This window comes from Herpailurus yagouaroundi, unplaced genomic scaffold (genome assembly GCF_014898765.1).
Source record: "Herpailurus yagouaroundi ecotype Mexico unplaced genomic scaffold, PumYag 295, whole genome shotgun sequence".
NCBI classification, from domain to species: Eukaryota; Metazoa; Chordata; class Mammalia; order Carnivora; family Felidae; genus Herpailurus; species Herpailurus yagouaroundi.
Window position 1 is genome coordinate 100,540 of NW_024412512.1, and position 16,609 is coordinate 117,148.

Consider the following 16,609-nt stretch of genomic DNA (forward strand, 5'->3'; position numbering starts at 1 on the left):
CCCCCCTCCCCTCCCCTCCCGGCTCGGCCTCGGGAGCCCCGTGGACGGCGGGGGCGGGGGCTGGGCGTCCGGACCCCTGGGGCCCCGGCTATCCTCGTGTCTCCCCGGGTCTCCCCCCGTGTCGTCCCCTTCCCGGGGCCCGCCGCTCCCCGGCGCGCGTTTCCATGGCGAGGGCGCCGAGCGCCGGCGCAGTCCGGAGACAAAAGAGCCCGGGGTGGGGGGTGGGGTGCTTTCCCTACCGTCCCCGCCCCCCCCCCCCCCCCCGCCCTCGGCCCCCTCACCCTCGGCCCGGGCGCCCCCGCCGGGTCCGCTCTGCGGGCCTCCAGGCCCCTCGCCAGGCTCCCAGGGCGCGCGGCGGGATGCCCCGGGGCGCGGGGGTGGCGGGTACGGCCGGCCGCGCATCGACGCCGTAGACAGGTGTTTCCTCCGTAACACACACACAACCACGTAGGCTAGGGACTGGCTGAGCCTTGGTGTTATGAATGGGGAAACTGAGGCCCTGGGAACTTCGTTCACCGTCCAAGGTCGCCAGGCCCCAAACGACAGGATTGTATTTGGCTGGTGTATTCACCATCTCCTGAGCACCCACTGTGTACTTGACCCTGAACAGTCACCGGGGAGCCACTGGGAAGCGGGGCAGACCCTGTCAATCCTGAAGTAAGCGTCTCATTAGAGTAGGGGTGAGGCTGCATTAATTGAGCACCTACAGTTTGTCGCCTTGACCCTTCTTGTTTTGCAAGCGACAGTTCCAGGGCGCCAGGCTGGCTCAGAAGAGCATGTATCCCACTTGACGCGCGGGGGGGGGGGGGGGTCGTGAGTTCGTGCCCCTCGTGCCCCATGTTGGGTGTAGAGATTACTTACAATACGTACATTGAGAAAGAAAGAGCTCCATGGGTTTTGAAAGACGATTCTATGTGTGGTGAAGAGTGGGACCCAGAAGGTTCGGACCCCACTGGGGCCTCCGCTTCCTCTGACCTGAGCCCGCTGGCTGCTCCCCCTTCCCAGGACCTCGAGGTGGGCCTCAGTTTGCTCTCCAGGGGCGGGGCCAGGGCAGCGGTTGGGAGTCCTGGTGTTGACAGTTGTCCACAAACAGCAAGAGAAGGAGAAAATGGGGCAATCGCTCCTGGGTGCTTTCTGGGGGCAGAAGCGGGAAGCGTGGTCTCGGGGGACCCTCCTGATGTCTCGGGGGTCTGGGAGAGGGTGTCAGGGAATCTAAGGATCAGGGGTGGGGGGTCCTTGTCCCATCGGAGCCCCCGGTGGTGATGGGGCAAGGCTCGGCTGTGGTGGCACACTGCCCAGCCGCAGAGTCTGGACTTGAGTCTGGGACACGAGGGAGCCACGGGAGAGTTTAGAGGGAGAAAGGGGGGTTGAGCGCACCAGATGCTGCTCAGAAACTTGCCCACGTTAAGCTCTTGGGCGGCGGGGGGCTGCCTGTTCATGTCCCTGTTGCATAGATGAGGCAGCAGGTCTGCTGAGAGGGAACACTGAGGTCACCCAAGGGAAGGGATGGTGTGGTCTCCGGAGCCAGTCCTGTCTCCCGCTGTGCTCTGGCCACCCAGGTGGGCAGGCGGGAGCGGGGGAGCGGGAAGCAGGCCTGAGGGACGTGCAGGGGACACTTAGGCAGCTGCGCCGTGTCGCTTGGTGAGGACCAAGGCGGGGCCTAAGCCCCCAGGACCCCAACATCCTACCCTGACTCCCAAGCCCCAAACCACCCCACATCTGCCTTTGGGAGCAAAACCAGCCTGGAAGAGCCTTCCACAGCCCCAGACACAAAGTGGCAACCCCGAGGCGCGGGTGGCCACCACCCTTGTCAAACTCCGAGTCTCACCTTGGAAACAAATGCCACTTTTAAAAAGTTGGGCTGGCATTTGATCAACAAAGTTAGCTGCCTTACACCGTAGCATGCAACGGTATTGTTAGCATCTTCGCGGAGATGTGCAACCACCACCCTTGTCTCATTCCAGAACATTCCATCACACCAGAAAGTAACCCCGGCCTCATCAGCCATCACCCCCGCCCCCCAGCCCCCGCAAGCCCCCTCCCCGTCCGTGGATGGGCCTATTCTGGACGTTCACACACGTGGACTCACACCCCGCGTGGCCTCTCGTGTCTGGTTCCCTCCCTGAGCGTCACGTGTTCAGGGTCCGTCCGCGGGGCAGCGGGTGTGGGCGCCTCGCTCCTGCTCGCGGCCGAGGGATGTGCGCGTGTGCGGGGGGACACGGTCGTCCGTGGACGTGCGCCTGCGTGGTGGACGCACCTGAGGGGCGTGTGCGTGCGCGGTGGGCCCGGTCTTCTGTGGACGTGCGCGTACGCAGAAGACGTGTGATGGGTATACGTTCACACGTCGATGGACGTTTGCGTCTCGGTTGCTGTGCATCAGGCTGCTGTGAACGTCGTGCGTGCTTATCGGGGGGCCCCCCGTGGCCCCCCCCCCCCCCGGCTCTTTCGGACACGCGCCTAGAAATGGTTGCTGCGTGGAACTTTCTGAGGAACCACCACCAGACTGTTGTCCGCAGCGGCTGCCCCATCTCAGTGGCCCCGATTTGCCCACATCCTGGATGACACTTGGTATTTTCTGTCCTTCAGTCGAGCTGTCCTGGTGGGTATGCAGTGGTGTCTCATTGTGGCTTTGGTTTGCGTTTCCCTAATGACTGATAACTTTGTGCGTCTTTTCACGGCTTCTTGGCCTTTGGTTACTTTCTAGGGGAAGTGTCCGTTCAGCTTCTTTGCCTGTTTCCAAACCGGGCTGTTTTTCTGTTGACTCGTAAGACATTCTGCATTCTGCAGCCCAGCCTCGCCCTTCCCTGTCCGTGGTCCTTCTCTCTTGCCCCCGTCCGGGGTGTCACAGCTCGGAAGGCCCTGCTCCAAAGACGGGACGGCGGGGCCACTTCTGCAGCGCCACCCAGCTCGGCGGCCCCACGGCCACTCCCACCCACTTGGCAGATGCCCAGACTGCGGGCAGGTGAGCGACCCACCCAAGTCCTCACAGGTTAAAAAGTGAAAAGCTGGTCACGAAGAGCTGATCACACAGCGTGTGATCCCCCCCGTGTGTGAAACATCCGGAAGGGGCTCATCCACAGACGGGAAGAGGCTCGTGGGGCTGGGGGCTGGGGAGTGATCACTAGCGGTCGGCAGGGGTGGGGGGGTGTTCTTTTTGGGATGATGGGTTGTTTTACCCCTAATCGTGGGGGGGAGGGGGGCGGGGGTGCACGCCTCTGTGAAGACCCTAAAAGCCGTTGAAGTGTGCGCTTTAAATGGGGGAGCTGAGTGACGTGTGAATGAGATCCCAGTGGGACTCTTGGGAAAGCAGAAGTATTGAAACATACTCCCCGAAGCCAGCAGGACCCAGTCCCCGGTCTGCTGCCTGCACAGGCCCAGCGGGCCCGTTGGGTTCTCCAGCACTCAGGCTGGGGAAACTGAGGCCCAAGCCCGCATCGCGAGTGGCGTTCGCCATTTTGTTACCATGCTGGGGGTCTGCTTCGGGCGTGCCACGCGCTGGGTCTCAGCAACGGTTAGTTAACATCACCCTCACCCAAACCTGGAGCTGTGGCTCGCTTTACGGAGGGGGAAACTGAGGCACAGAACGGGGCCGTTGCCAGAGTCCAGGCAGGCCCTGGGAGCGGTTGGTGGTGGAGGCCTTGGGCAACTTCCTGTTTCCTGCTGGGAGGGGCTGGCCCCCTGCAGGGGGTGTGTGTGTGGGGGGGGGTGCCTGGGTCCCGCTGCCCTCCCCAGCCACCCCCAGCCCACCCTGTGCTGCCTGCGACCTGGAGGGCGACCTGGAGGGTGAGCGGGTGTCCTCCTGGGGCCGGTTTTCCTGCCTGCCCTGCAAGCCCCTTCCCAGGGTGGGGGCTGAGGTCGAGGCCCCCAGCCTGGTGTCTCCACTTTGCCCCGAAGCCTTCAGGTCCTGGCCCTGCTGCTGGGGGGGCCACGAGGTGTGGCGGTGGTCCCCAGGCAGAGGTGGGAAGGGCAGTGAAGAGGGGAGGCAGGGCAGGGCAGGGGAGGGGGGTGGAGAGGGGAGAGGGGTCAGTGGGGGGGGGGGAGGCCAGGGACCGACGCTGGGGGCGCCATGGGGAGGTGCAGGGGGAGGGGGGATCAGTGCCTGGGGGAGGGGCCTGGGGGACAGGGCTACGAGGGACAGGCGCCCCTGTGTGGGGCCTACGGTCCGGGGCCTGGTCACACGGCCCAGTTATCCAGCCCTTCTGCCGGCAGACACGTTTCCAGGCGTTTTGTCACGACGAGCTGTCTTGTGCGTGTTTCCCTGCAGAAGCCTCTCCAGGGCGGTCACAGCAGCCGGGCCAACCTGCCCTCCCCTCCCGCAGAACTGAGCACTGCCCATGTCCCCACATCTTTCCTGACACTGGCATTTTCTGCCACTTGTTATGCAGGAAGCGTATTCCGCTTTTATCTGTGTTTCCCAGGCAAGCCCGGTGCCTTCCGTGCCTTGGTTTACCCTCAGGACCACCCTCGTGGATCCGTCAGCGCCCCACGGGTGGACTTGCTCCCAGCGTGTGCATCCCGCTTGCCGCCCGAAGCCCTAGGTCTGTGGCGGAACTAACCCCTTTCCCTTGAGATTTGCCGACGACCGGCCTCGAGGACTGAAGGCCGGGCTTTCCCAGAAGATAAGGCCTGATGGCCCTTGGAGACGCCCGTCTCACTCAGATGCCAGCAAGCCTGTTCAGGGTCTGCTGACCCCGCGGGGCACCGGCTCCCCTCGCTCGCAGCGCCCCCTTCGCCCAGATGGGGAAGTGGTCTCTGGGACGTCCGTCCACCCTCTTCCCGGGTCACCCGCTTCCTGGAGAAAGCACCCTGCTCTCTCCCACCGTCACAGACCCACTGGGCTTGGAACCGACTGACTCTTCGTTTTCTGTGGCAGAGGGACCGAGGCGCAGAGCTGAAGTGACTTGGCCAGGATCCCGCGGCAGGTTACTACTACTGAGAGCTGGGATTTGAACCCGAATCACTGTACAGACCAAAACGTGTGCTGTGGCCGCACTGGCCCCGGCTGGGCCCCTTCGGGCCCTGGTCTGCAGCTCTCCCCTCTCCTGACTTCGTGTCCAGTCGGCCTCACGAAGGCTCCCGCAGACCGCCTGGGGGGAAGCCGGCAGCAGGGCGGGGGACATCCAGGATGAGGCCCCAGGACCGAGTGTGGAATTGGAATTGGATGTCTCAAATATTTGAGCATCTTAACAGTGTGGGAAACAGCATTTATTAAACACCACGTGCCAAGCCCCGTGGGTGGGGCTGGAGACGATGAGGGACAAGACAGAGAAGGACCTGCCCTGTGGTGCTCCCAGACCCTGTGGGCTGGGGGGGCCAGACATGTGTGAAGATAGGGGTGTGCCAGGGGTTGTGGGTTTGTGCCCACCTGGGGTGCCAAACAAACAAAAAGTAATAAAAAAAAATAGAGATGTGCACAGGACGTCGTGATTCTCTTTGGGGGCGTGCCTCCTGACCCGGCCCACGAGCATCAGGAAATTCCTGGAGGCATCTGGGACCCGAACGTCAAGTAGGAGTTCATTAGGAAAAGAGTGGGGAGAAGCATGCGGAGATGGAACAGCATGTGCAAAGGCCCTGGGGTTGGAACAAGATTGGTGGGTTGCAGGAGAAAGGCTCAGGTTGTCAGAGCAGCTGCCAGGTGGGTAGTTCTGAGGTGGAGCCAGGGGGCTGGCCTGAGTCTCCTGCTACCCGTCCAGGGAGATGGGGGGTGGGGATCTTGTCTGGAACGGCCTGACACATGGCACAGCCTCTTTCTCCCTGGGGCCTTGTGGCAGGAGCCCCGATGCCTTCGCTGGAGTGGTCTCTTCCCAGGCTAGATTCTGTTCTCAGCCCCCATCATGGCCGACAAGCCTGGGGGTGCTGTGACCGCCTCTGGGGCCCAGCCGACCATCACTGGCCCCCACCTCCCACACTGTGCCTATATCCTTGGCCCTTCGTGTGCCCAGCACACCACTGGGCCTCCCTGCCCTTGACCCCGTGGCTGTGACCCTAATAAGTGATTCCCGAGGCGCCTGGGGGCTCGGTCAGTTAAGCGTCGCGGCTCAGGTCAGGATCTCACAGTCTGTGGGTTTGAGCCCCGCGTCGGGGTCTGTGCCGACAGCTCGGAGCCTGGAGCCTGCTTCCGACTCTGTGTCCCTCTCTCTGTCCCTCCCCTGCTCATGCTCTCTCTCGCTCTCTCTCAAAAAATAACTAATAAACATTAAGAAGCGATGCCCATCCTCTTCTCGACACCGATTTCTGCTTTGCTGGGCGGGCGGGGCTGGCAGCAGGAGTTCATGGGCGCTAACTGGCAGTGCGGTCTCCACCCCGAGGGGCCTGTGGTCACTGAATTCTCTCGCAGTCCTGAGAGGCGGGGGCTGTTCTCTCCAGCAGACAGAGGGAGGGGCCGCCACGGCTCAGAGAGGTTGGGTAACTCGCCTGCAGACACACAGCCAGTGTGAGCTTTGATCCCAAGTCAGATTCCCCTGGACCATCTCTCGTTTGTGCGCAGAATATATTGTACAGCAAGGTCAAAAGACACACGAGAAACTGGTGATAGACTCTTTGCCACTTGAGTCACAGGAGGCTAATGTGTGCCACGTAGAAAGACCTAAAGTATAAATATTACTCATATTAAAATAATATACTAATGTGAAAATAATTATATACTATGTATTATAGTTTCTTAAGCCAAATAAAATTCTACAGAAATAGATCATACATATTTATTATAAATCACTATATGTCTCCATGTATACTTCATAACATATAATAAAATATGACAGTGAAGCTCATATATAAAGAGTGCCTAAAGCCAATAACAACAGCCCGATCGTACAGGTAGAGGCTGTAAGCAGACCGTTCAGAGCAGAGAAACACAAAAGTCTCTTGACGATGTGGGGACACCCTCACCCTCACTGGTTTGCACGAGAGACTGAGCAACCTCCCCGGAGACCCTGTCTTTTGACGAGGACACAGACACAAAGCTGCTGAGAACAGTGCGGGCGTCCCCCTCGGCGGGCGACGAGGCATCTTCCCGCTGCAAGCAATCCATTTTCCCAGCAGGAGGCCACCAGGGGAGTCACAGCCGTGTGGAAGGTACAGAGTCCTCGGGTCACTGCCCCGAGGGGTCTTCATGGGACAGCGGAGAGCAGTGTGTGTGGCGGGGGGACACCTGTCGCCGGCTGCTCGAAGCACCAACCAGGAAGCCCGCGAACATGCGGGGTGAGGTGGGCAGAGGGGCGCGGATTGCACAGTGACCCCCATCTCTCCAGCAGGGACTGTTTACACATTTTTTAGACCGTTGAACCTTACGAGGGTGGAAGTAAAATCTAAAAATGAAGAGTGAAGAGCAGCAACGCACCGGCGTGCGCCCGGCGGGGCCAGGATTTGGGTGATGCTGTGTCCAGACAACTGTCAGCGCTGCCGACCTGAGGTCACCAGAGATCACCTGGGGTCCGAGGCAAACACGGGCCTCAAACCCTGGGGCTCTGCCCTCTCCCAGCAGCCGCGTGGGGGCTCCGTGCTTACTCTCCAACTCGATCGTGAGGAGAGGGGCCCGCAGGGGCCAGCCCTCTGCCCGGAGCGGTCTCCCGGCCCCCAGCCCTGACCCCGGGTGTCCCAATGCCGCCCAGCACCCCCAGAAGCCGCCAGTGCTCACCCAGACTGGCCACCAAGGTTAGTCGAGTTGCCATTAACCCACTTGGCAGATGGAGAGGCTGAGGCCCAGAGAGGAACGTCAGGGTGCACGAACCGAGATTGGTTCAGGGGCCCCGCCTGGACCCAAAAGAGGTCATTCGCTGCCCGCTCGTTGTTCAGAAGGGGAACTGAGGCTGAGGGGGTGGGGCCCCACACGGACACACTCGGGAGGGAAGACGGCCACAGAGACACTACAGGCTGAGCCTCCCGCACTTTCCCTGGACGCCGGGGCCTTCGCTCGGGTCCCGCCGGCCCCCACCGGCCACCCGGCCCAGCCCTCGGCCGTTGCCTGTTGCGTCACCCACAGCTGGAGCCGGAGGGGCCGAGGCCGGCCGCAGCTTCCAGGCCCCACTTCCCCTCCGCCCGCCCAGCCCGGCCCAGCCCAGCCCCTTGGAGGAGCCCCCAGGGCTCCACACCGCCTCACACCACGCCTCCGCCTCCAGGCAGCCCCTGGCCCTGCGGTCGCCTGCCTGCCCCCCCAGGTCTCCGTGTGCTGCACACCCAGAGCAGAGCACTTGCAGGGGGTCATGAGGGCCAGGGCCCGCCCGCTTTCCGGCAGGTCTCCGTCTTTTTTTGTTCTTTTCTTGTTTTATTTAATTGCACTTCACGTTCCGTAGAGCTGATCCATTTAACGATTCCGTGGCATATGGTACATTCACAAAGTTGTGCAACCACCACCTCTGATTCCAGAACATTCCACCACCCCCGCCAAAAGGAAGCCCCATCTCCACCAGCAGCCCCCTGCGCCAGCCCCATCAGCCATCACCTCCCCCAGCAAACCCCCCGCAGCCCCCTGCCCCCGCGAGCCCCCTTCCCGTCCGTGGATGAGCCCGTTCTGGACGTTTCGCGCACGCGGACTCACACCCCGCGGGGCCTCTCGTGTCGGGTTCCCTCCCTGAGCGTCGTCGCGTGTCCGGGGTCCGTCCGCGGGGCGGCGGGGACGGGCGCCTCACTCCTGCTCGCGGCCGAGGGACGTGCGCGTGGTCGGGGGACGCGGTCATCAGTGCGCGTGCGCGTGCACGGTGGATGCACCAGAGGGACGTGCGCGTGCGCGGCGGACACGTTGTGTTTGTCCCTCCTCCCTGTTACACTCCTGTTCGTATTGGGTAATTGAAGCCCTGTGGGGGAGGGCTGTTCTCCTCTCATCGTTCCCACTTAGCAGGTGGGGAAACTGAGGCTCAAGAGGCGGTATTTCCAGCCCAGAATCACAAAGCGCAGCAGAATTTGAACCCAGGCAGCAGGTGCAAGTCTACTCCCAGAAGAGCCTGGGAACGAGGAGGGGTCGTGTGACCTGCCGGGAAGGGAGGGGACGGTGGGGGTGGTGATGATAGTGATAAGTGGCAGTGACGGGTGGTGGTGACGGTGACAGGTGGTGACAGTGATGGCGACAGGTGTCGGTGGTGGTGACGGTGACAGGCAGCGCCCCCGCTTCCCTCACCCTCCCCGTGGCCGGAGCACTTTCCAAACAACCAGCCCATCCCTGCCCACTTCACGGGTGGGGGTGGAGGACCCAGGCGGCTCGCCGCAGCCGCAGCCGGCACCGGCGGGCCCGGGGGCACACGGGGCGCGTACTGGTGACGGGGGCGCCCCGAGGTGGCTGGACTGATGTAAGGGTTCAGCCAATGTCTGCAGGAGGACGGGAGGAGGGGAACCAGCCCTGCTTGCTGTGGGCCGCAGACCCGGGGGCGAACATTCCAGAAACAGGCTGCATGCGTTCCGAGGGGAAAGCCCCCAGGTCAGTACCGTCAGCAGTGAGTTGATGGTCGCCCGGGGCGGGGAGGTGGTGCCCGGGAGGGCACCCGGGAGCCACCCGCCCATGGGACTCCTGACGCATCACAAGGGACAGGAAAGGCTGCGGGCCGTCCCGCGCGGAGGAGACACCAGGACCAGACGGGGAACGGTGCCCGAGCTGCAGGAGATCCACGAGGAGCCGATCGGAACCAGCCTTCGCTCCGGCCGCGTTTCCAGGGAAGCTGGGGGTGGCAAACCTGGGAATTCTGGGGACTTCTGTGAGCTTGAAACCATTTCAGAACGAAACGTTAAAAAGCATTTTTTTTGGTCCCCAAGTTTGGTGAGCTCTTCTCTCTCTGTTTCTGTACGTTTGTGCTTTTCATAATAATGCATATTTATAAATAAGCCCTAATATCTCTTTCTTTCCCGGCTTCTCCCTCTGGGCCCTGCAGCCCCTGGAGTCTTCTCTGTGGGGGCGTCCTGGACGCTGTGGGGGTGGAACAGAATCCCTGAACCCCACCCCCTCGATGCCAGGAGTCCCCCCGACCCCCGTGATAACCGCAGACATTGCCCAGGGGTCCCCTGGGGCAGAATCACCCCAGGAAAGAGCCCCTGCCTGAGAAGGCAAAGTGAATCTGTAATGGGTAAGGTGGCAGAGATGTTTCTGTGGCTCTCAGGAGGGCACACGGCTCTGTGGCCCCCAGCACCCACCTGAGTGGGGCCCACCCCAGTCCCTAGACATGCAGGCCACATTCTGCCTTGCTGGGGCCGCACGGACCCTGAGAGGGAAGGGGTGCAGGGCGTCTGAGAGATGCCTCTTGGAGTCAGGACCCCTGGGCCCAGCCCCTGCATGCTCCGCGGACTGTGCTTCTGACCCCAGGCTCCCTGTGGCCCCAAAGATGCAAGGAAGATGTGAGGACAGCAGCCCAGGTGTGGGACCGCCCCAACGGCCTCCCCAGCTGGGGTGGGGCAGGCGGGGTGACCCTGGAGCCCCTGCCCAACCACGGCCCACAGCCACCTACTCGGCGGCTCTGCCCTCGCACCCGTCTCACTGGCAGTGTGTCGGGCCGCACGTCCATCTGTCTGTCCGGACGCTGCTGATTCTGGGGGAGTGTCCACTGAAGCCAGCCAGTGAAATGGGGACACGGAGGCGGGACCAGGCCAGGACTCTGTCTGCCCCTTGGGGTGCGTGCCCCAGGGGGAGGGGAAGAAGAGAGAATGGGGGGTCTCTGGGCCATTCGACTGTTTCCCCACCTGTAAAACGGGCAAGTTACATGCAAGCCATGAGCTCCTGAGCCTTGGCCGGCACAGCAAGTGCTCAGTGAGTGTGTGTGGGTCTGGGGGGGGGGGGGGACGTGCGGGGGCAGGTGAGTGATGTAAGTGCCAGAGGAGGGGCAGGAGCCGGAGGCCCTCCAGAGCCCTCATCCTGATGAAGATGTTCCATGACTCAGTTTGTTCATCTGCAAAATGGGTCGCCTCACCGGCTTCCCCCCAACCCCATCCTTCTTAGAAACCTCCCTGGCCTTCCAGACGGGGTGCCACCGTCCCCAGGGAACCTTCTGAAACAGCAAGGATCCCAGCTGCCGGGCTCTCTGGCCCCAGCAGTGGCTGCCTGCCAGGCCCGGCCCCCTTCCGCCAGCAGACCGCAGCCCCCTGTGCTGTAAGCCACGGGACACCCATTCTGCAGATGGGGACACAGACTCGGAGAGGCCACGCGCCAGGGTCAAGGTCGCACCGTGGCTCTGCCCGCCCCACCCCCCAGAGACCATGGGTGGGCACAAAGCTGAGCCCCACTCACGGCCCTCCTTGGCGGGCATCCACCCAAGCTCCGTGCTGCCCACTGCCCACTGCCTGGGAACCCATGAGTGCGTGCAGGCGGCCCTGCCCTGGGTCACCCCATTCCACACTGGGCGATGCACTTCCCCTGCTCTGCAACCTGAGCCGCTCCTCCCCCTGGTATCGGGACGAGGCCCCGGGAGGGCTGGGCTCACAGGTGTCCTGACCTCAGGCCCCAGCGTCCCTCTTGTTGGCAACTCAGGGCCAAGGGTGCAGAGCAGGCTGTCAGGACGTCCTGCGGAGGGGGCTGTGCTTTGGGTCTCACAGGGCAGGGGGCACCAGTGAGTGGGGGGGGGGGGGGAGGGGGGGGGGCCCCCAAGGGATGGGCACCCGGTCCCTCAGAGACTCCATCCTGGTGAGTGCGGTGCCCGGGCTCTCCACCTACAGACCCCCAGCCCATCCGGCCAAGGTCAACGTCACTCACCTGTTTGAAATCAACCACAGTCCAGGACCCAGAGCAGAAGCTCAAAGACATTCCTCTCCTATAGGCGGGTGGGCAGAGCCGGCATGCCCGTGGGATCTGTCATTCATCCTGCAGTAAACATTTATGGAGCGCCTACTGTATACAAAGCCCTGTGCAGATGCGGGGACACAGCCTGGCATACAGCAGGCTTGGTGGGGAGAGAGCCACCCAGGGGAGCCCAGAATTGCCCTTTGGGCACATGGGACCCCGCCCCCCGCCCCACCTCCCAGCCCTGCCCAGGCCGCCCCCGGAGACCTCACCCAAGTCTTGGTGTCACCCTCACTCTATTTGGTGCGACTCCGCCCTCCTCTGGGTTACGTTGACCATACTTCCTTCAACTATACCTTCCCTCCACCTCCTCCCGGCCCTGCCACCCTGAAAATCAGGCGCCTGGGCAGAGGCAGGACCCCAGGGCCAGCACAGGACCAAGAATACGGTTGGTTTTGTAAGTGAATTAGTGTGCCAGTGACAAATGCTACAAAGAGGGGCTCCACGTGGCAGGGTCCCTGGAGGAGGTACTTCCTGCCAGCACTCGGCCCCAGCTGGACCTCCAGCCACCCTCTATGCCCAGGTCGTGGGGGCCCATGGCACCCGGCGCCTGGCCGTGGTGGGGGATTCTTGCTCAGGTTGTACAGGAGCCCAAAGGCACTGTGGCCACGGAACGCGTGCGTGTCACAGCTCCGGCATCTGCTGTGGCCATGCCCACCTGGCTCTCAGCACCTGGGGCCTCGGTCCCATGGCTGGAGGAACTCACGAGAGGCCCAGGGGAAGGGCGGGGGGGGGGGGGGGGCTTCAGCGGGCTGACGTGTGGAGCGGCCTCACCCCCACAGCCTTCGTGGATCTGGGGGCTCTCCCACCTCGGGGGCAGGTGTGGGTGACCAGTCCAGTGTTTTCTGGCAGCCACACCCAGAATCCAGGGGTCCAGGTATACAGTAGGAGGCCAGTAAACACCTGCTCCCCTCTGGCGTGGCCCTATCTCTTTCCTTGTCCACGTGTCCTAAAGCAAATTCCAGACTCAACACATTTCACCCCTAAGTGGCGCAAGACCACCCCAGCCCCCTTTCCCTGACGTAGTCACATCCTGGCCACCTCCCCCAGCCTGGGTGACTGACCGACCGGTTCCCTCCCCGCCTGGGGGACTCAGCAGCCGCTACCCTCCGTGGTCCAGGAATGAACTTCCCAGGAGCGCTCCAACTTCTTTGCTCCCGCCTCCCATACGTACAGGGGCTAAACTGGGGCTGTGCCGAGCAGTGCAGGGGGGAGGGCCGCCCCCTCCCACGGGGGCCCCAAGCATGAGGCCAGCGAGCCCTGAGGTGGGAGCTTGGACACAGGATGGCCTCAGAAAGGGACTTCTTCCACGCCTGGGCCCACAGACGGCCCTTTGCACCACCCACCCCTACGGGGCTCTCAGGAGCCCCAGGTTCCTGTCTGTCCTTCCCACGTGGGGAGAGGGCCGAGGGCTGCTCGTCTGAGCCCCAAACTCGGGCTGGGGGGCTGGGGAGAGGCCTGGAGATCAGTAGAGGGCCCAGGTCACAGTGGTCTCACTGCCTGGACGCACACAGATGGGGGTTTTAATCCAGCCCTGCCCGGGCGACCCTGGTTAAGTCGATGCCCATCTCTGTGCCTCAGTTTCCTTGTCTGGAGTCACCCCAGGCATTTCCCAGAACTGTCCAAGGAGCCCCACCCTGGCCCTCAGGGACGGTGACACTGTGCCCACCCCTGCGTCCGTCTCCCAGCTCGGGGACTGCTCGAGGACCAGGCCGTGATAACATGGAGTGCCCGGGGCCTGGGGGGCTCTTGATCCAAGCGGGGACGGCACAGGGGTTATTAGGGAAGCTTCCTGGAGGAGGTGGTGATGCCTGGGCTGAGTGCCCCACACGAACAGGACTCTCGGGAGGGTTGCCAGGCTGTTCGGTGCGGCTGGAAGGCAGCAAGGCAGGGGGGCAGAGGGGGAGAGCGGGTCGGGGAGGGGGCGGCATGCGGGGCCGCGGAAAGGAAGTAGGGTGGGCCTGGAGGCGAGGTCTGAGGCAGGAAGAGGTGAAGGTCATCGGCCGGCTGTGGAGCAGGAGACTGGTCGTAGCGATGAGGCCATTAAGGCTCAGAGAGGGGCCGACCCGCTGAGGGGACACAGAGTTGGAAGGCAGCCCTTTCCTTATTGATTTACTCTGCTGCCACCTGGTGGCAGCATGCAAATTCAAGCAAGAGCGAGAGCTCTGGGCCGGCCCTCTCTCCAACCACCCCAGGGGAGGAGCTGCTGTGGTTCACGGCCGCGGTGCCAGGAACAAATCGTTGCCAAAGCCCAGGAAATGGATGCTGGTGAGCGTCGGAGGAGGCCAGGAATTTCCCGAATTTCCCAGGAGCCCAAGGCAGGGAAGCAGTTCCTATAAAAAGCCCAGAGGGGCCTTTGGTGCCCAGAGATGGGGGTGAACGAGGCTTGTTGGAGGGGATGTCGACTGAGCTCATTGCTGGGAACAGAAAGACCCAGAAAATGCGGCCCCCGGTGTTTCCCATGGGCTCAGGCGTGTGAAGCTGGCCAGGATCGGTCTGCACAAGGCAAAGACGAGAGCCTGGCGGGGAGGCGAGGACCGGGTGGATTTGCCAGAGCTTGGCTGGGGTGGTGCACATTCAGACAGCCACAAAACCACAGGAACAACACAGGGGCCGCCTCGTGAACCCAGTGCCTGTCGTGCGGGCACCGCACCCGGTCACCACCCCTGTGATCTCGAATTAGAAGCTTCCCAGCCTGCAGCCCTCCAGGCCAGCAGCACTCAGCCCTCCTGATGGCGGTTGATGGCTAACAGGCCCTCAAGGACGGCGCTTTCTCAGCTGCGGACTCTGCAACTTCATTCAATCCCTGCGTCTGGCCTCAGACGGAGCCTAGTGTTCAGACCTCCATCGGATGGGCGAGGACACGGAGGCGGGGAGGGGTCGAGTCGGTGGCCGGGGCTGGTGCAGTGGGCGCGTGGCCGCACTAGGGAACGAGCCCAGAGTCAACACGTAACCACCACGACACGGATGAACCTAGTATACAGGTGGTGCTCAATAGAGGCAGCTTTGGTTAAATCTGCTCTCCCTGCCAGAGCCACGTCCTCCTCCCCCATCCCCAGACTGCAAGCACGGGCTTACTAAGTGCTCTGTGGGTGGGGGGACCCTGCCACGGGGACAGGAGGGTTGATGTGCCTCAGGCCAAGGCAGGGAGAAAGGGCAGGTGCCGAGCACCTGCTGTGTGCAGGGCTCCGGAGGGCAGGGCCGTCACCCTCATCGCTGGGGGCCGTGGGGTTGGCTCGCCTGTGGCCACGGGCTGAGGGAGCCCGGGGACCAACTGGGCCCCGGCCGAGGCGCTGGCTCTGGGCGCCCCTGGGGCCCCGGCCCGCCCATTTCCACAGCGGATCTGGATCCGTTGGCCCCCTCCCTGCACCCTGCCCGAGCCCTGAGCCCCGAGGACGTTGCCTATTGCGACAGCGGCCGTTGGAGCATCCTGGGGGAGGCGGGAAGTGAAACAGGGGTCACGGGGGAGGGGGCTGGGCCCTGGGGACCCTCGGCTGCCCCCAGGCAGAGCACTCCGGCTAACTGGAGGTCAGGCCCAGCTGGGGCCAGGGCACTGGCCGGGCCAGGCTCGGCGGTGGGGGGGGCTTCAGGGAAGCTCAGGGTGCCTGGGGGTGGGAGCCCCTTCCCAGGACTTGTGCCAGACTCCAGATGCTGACCCCCGTGACAGTGAGTTCCTGTGAGCGACAGCCAGAGGGGACGGACCGCACGCGGCCGTCCTGCTGTGAGCCCTGGGTGCTGGGTGTGGACCCCGGATCCCCTGTGTGGGCAGGAGCCCGTGGGGGAAGCCCCTGCCCTGCCTCAGTCTTCCATCCCTGCGGAACATCAGGACAGACCGTGCAGCATTGTTGACACTATGATAGTGCCCGGGGTTAACTGAGGCACGCGGGGGCCCCAGCCAGCGTCCTCTGGGCCTAGGGTGCCAGATTCAGTAAAAACACAGGACTCCCAGGTCAATGTGAGTGTCGGGGAAGCGAGGACTAACTTTGTGGCGGGGGGGGTGGGCCCCTCGTCCTGTGCGGAACTGGGGATACACTTCTACTGAAAGACATTGCGTATCTGACCTTCCCATTTAATTGTGTGGTCCTGGCCGTGGGACTCATCCAGTGACCCTGCCGGAGCCAACCCTGGCCCCTTGCACCCCCCCAACCCGGGGGGGGGGGAGAGGAAGTGGGGACACCTGGCCCCACCGTGGGGCAAGGGCAACGGCCTCCGGGGATGGGGGCTATAAGAGGGGCAGGTGGGCACAGGGGTCAGAGACGCCTGAGCCCCAGCCCGACCATGACCCCAAGCCGCAGATCCGTCGGCCCTGCCCTCGCCCCCCTGCTGCTGGCCATGCTACTGGGCGGTGAGTGCGGCCACGTGTCTGTCCGTCTGTCTGTCCCCAGGCATCTTGGCCTCTCCGCTTGTCCTGGGCCCTCGTGGCCCCTCATCCTCGTGGGAAGGGGACCGCCGTGACGAGCAGGCCTGTTTCCAGAGCAGGACAGTGAGGCTGTGGGTGGCGAGGCCGGCACGGGAGCCCAGAGCTGGGGTGCGAACCCTCTGGGGACCCCGAAGCCACTATGTCTAAAGAGCTGTGCTCTGGCGGGGTGGTAGGGTGGTGGCAGGCACCCCCCCCCCCCCGTGCCTCAGTTTCTTCATCTGGATGCATCGGCCGCGGGCCGGGGCTCCTGCATGGTACTCACCACCCTCCCCCCGTGTGTCCTCAGGCCCTGCACTGGCCTCGGAGATCGTGGGCGGCCGCCCGGCCCGGCCCCACGCGTGGCCCTTCATGGTGTCTCTGCAGCGGCGTGGAGGCCACTTCTGTGGTGGCACACTCATCGCCCCGAACTTCGTCATGTCGGCTGCCCACTGCGTGGA

General features: G+C 63.4%; 2 protein-coding genes and 2 long non-coding RNA genes across 5 annotated transcripts in view; 2 read left to right on the forward strand and 2 right to left on the reverse strand.

Moving 5' to 3' along the window:
* Positions 1 to 342, reverse strand: part of PLPPR3 (phospholipid phosphatase related 3) — a 6,854-nt gene extending 6,512 nt beyond the window's left edge. Inside the window, exon 1 of one of the 2 annotated variants that reach the window (XM_040461827.1) lies at positions 282 to 342. The gene's annotated coding sequence lies outside the window, so the exon portion shown is untranslated. The remainder of the gene's footprint in view (positions 1 to 281) is intronic. The other variant, XM_040461828.1, reaches the window with a different exon arrangement.
* Positions 343 to 6,476: 6,134 nt separating this feature from the next.
* Positions 6,477 to 7,945, reverse strand: LOC121021455 (uncharacterized). The gene is made up of 3 exons (XR_005786546.1): positions 7,637 to 7,945; positions 6,889 to 7,285; positions 6,477 to 6,586 (listed from the first exon to the last, which is right to left on the reverse strand). It is a non-coding gene; the product is annotated as an uncharacterized LOC121021455 (long non-coding RNA).
* Positions 7,946 to 9,225: 1,280 nt separating this feature from the next.
* On the forward strand, positions 9,226 to 9,723 carry LOC121021551 (uncharacterized). Its single transcript, XR_005786584.1, has 2 exons — positions 9,226 to 9,409; positions 9,515 to 9,723. It is a non-coding gene; the product is annotated as an uncharacterized LOC121021551 (long non-coding RNA).
* Positions 9,724 to 15,975: 6,252 nt separating this feature from the next.
* Positions 15,976 to 16,609, forward strand: part of LOC121021310 (neutrophil elastase) — a 2,263-nt gene continuing 1,629 nt past the window's right edge. The window contains 2 exon segments of the mRNA XM_040461576.1: positions 15,976 to 16,097; positions 16,459 to 16,604. Of these exon segments, the coding sequence (XP_040317510.1) occupies positions 16,031 to 16,097; positions 16,459 to 16,604 (213 nt within the window). The 5' untranslated portion in view covers positions 15,976 to 16,030.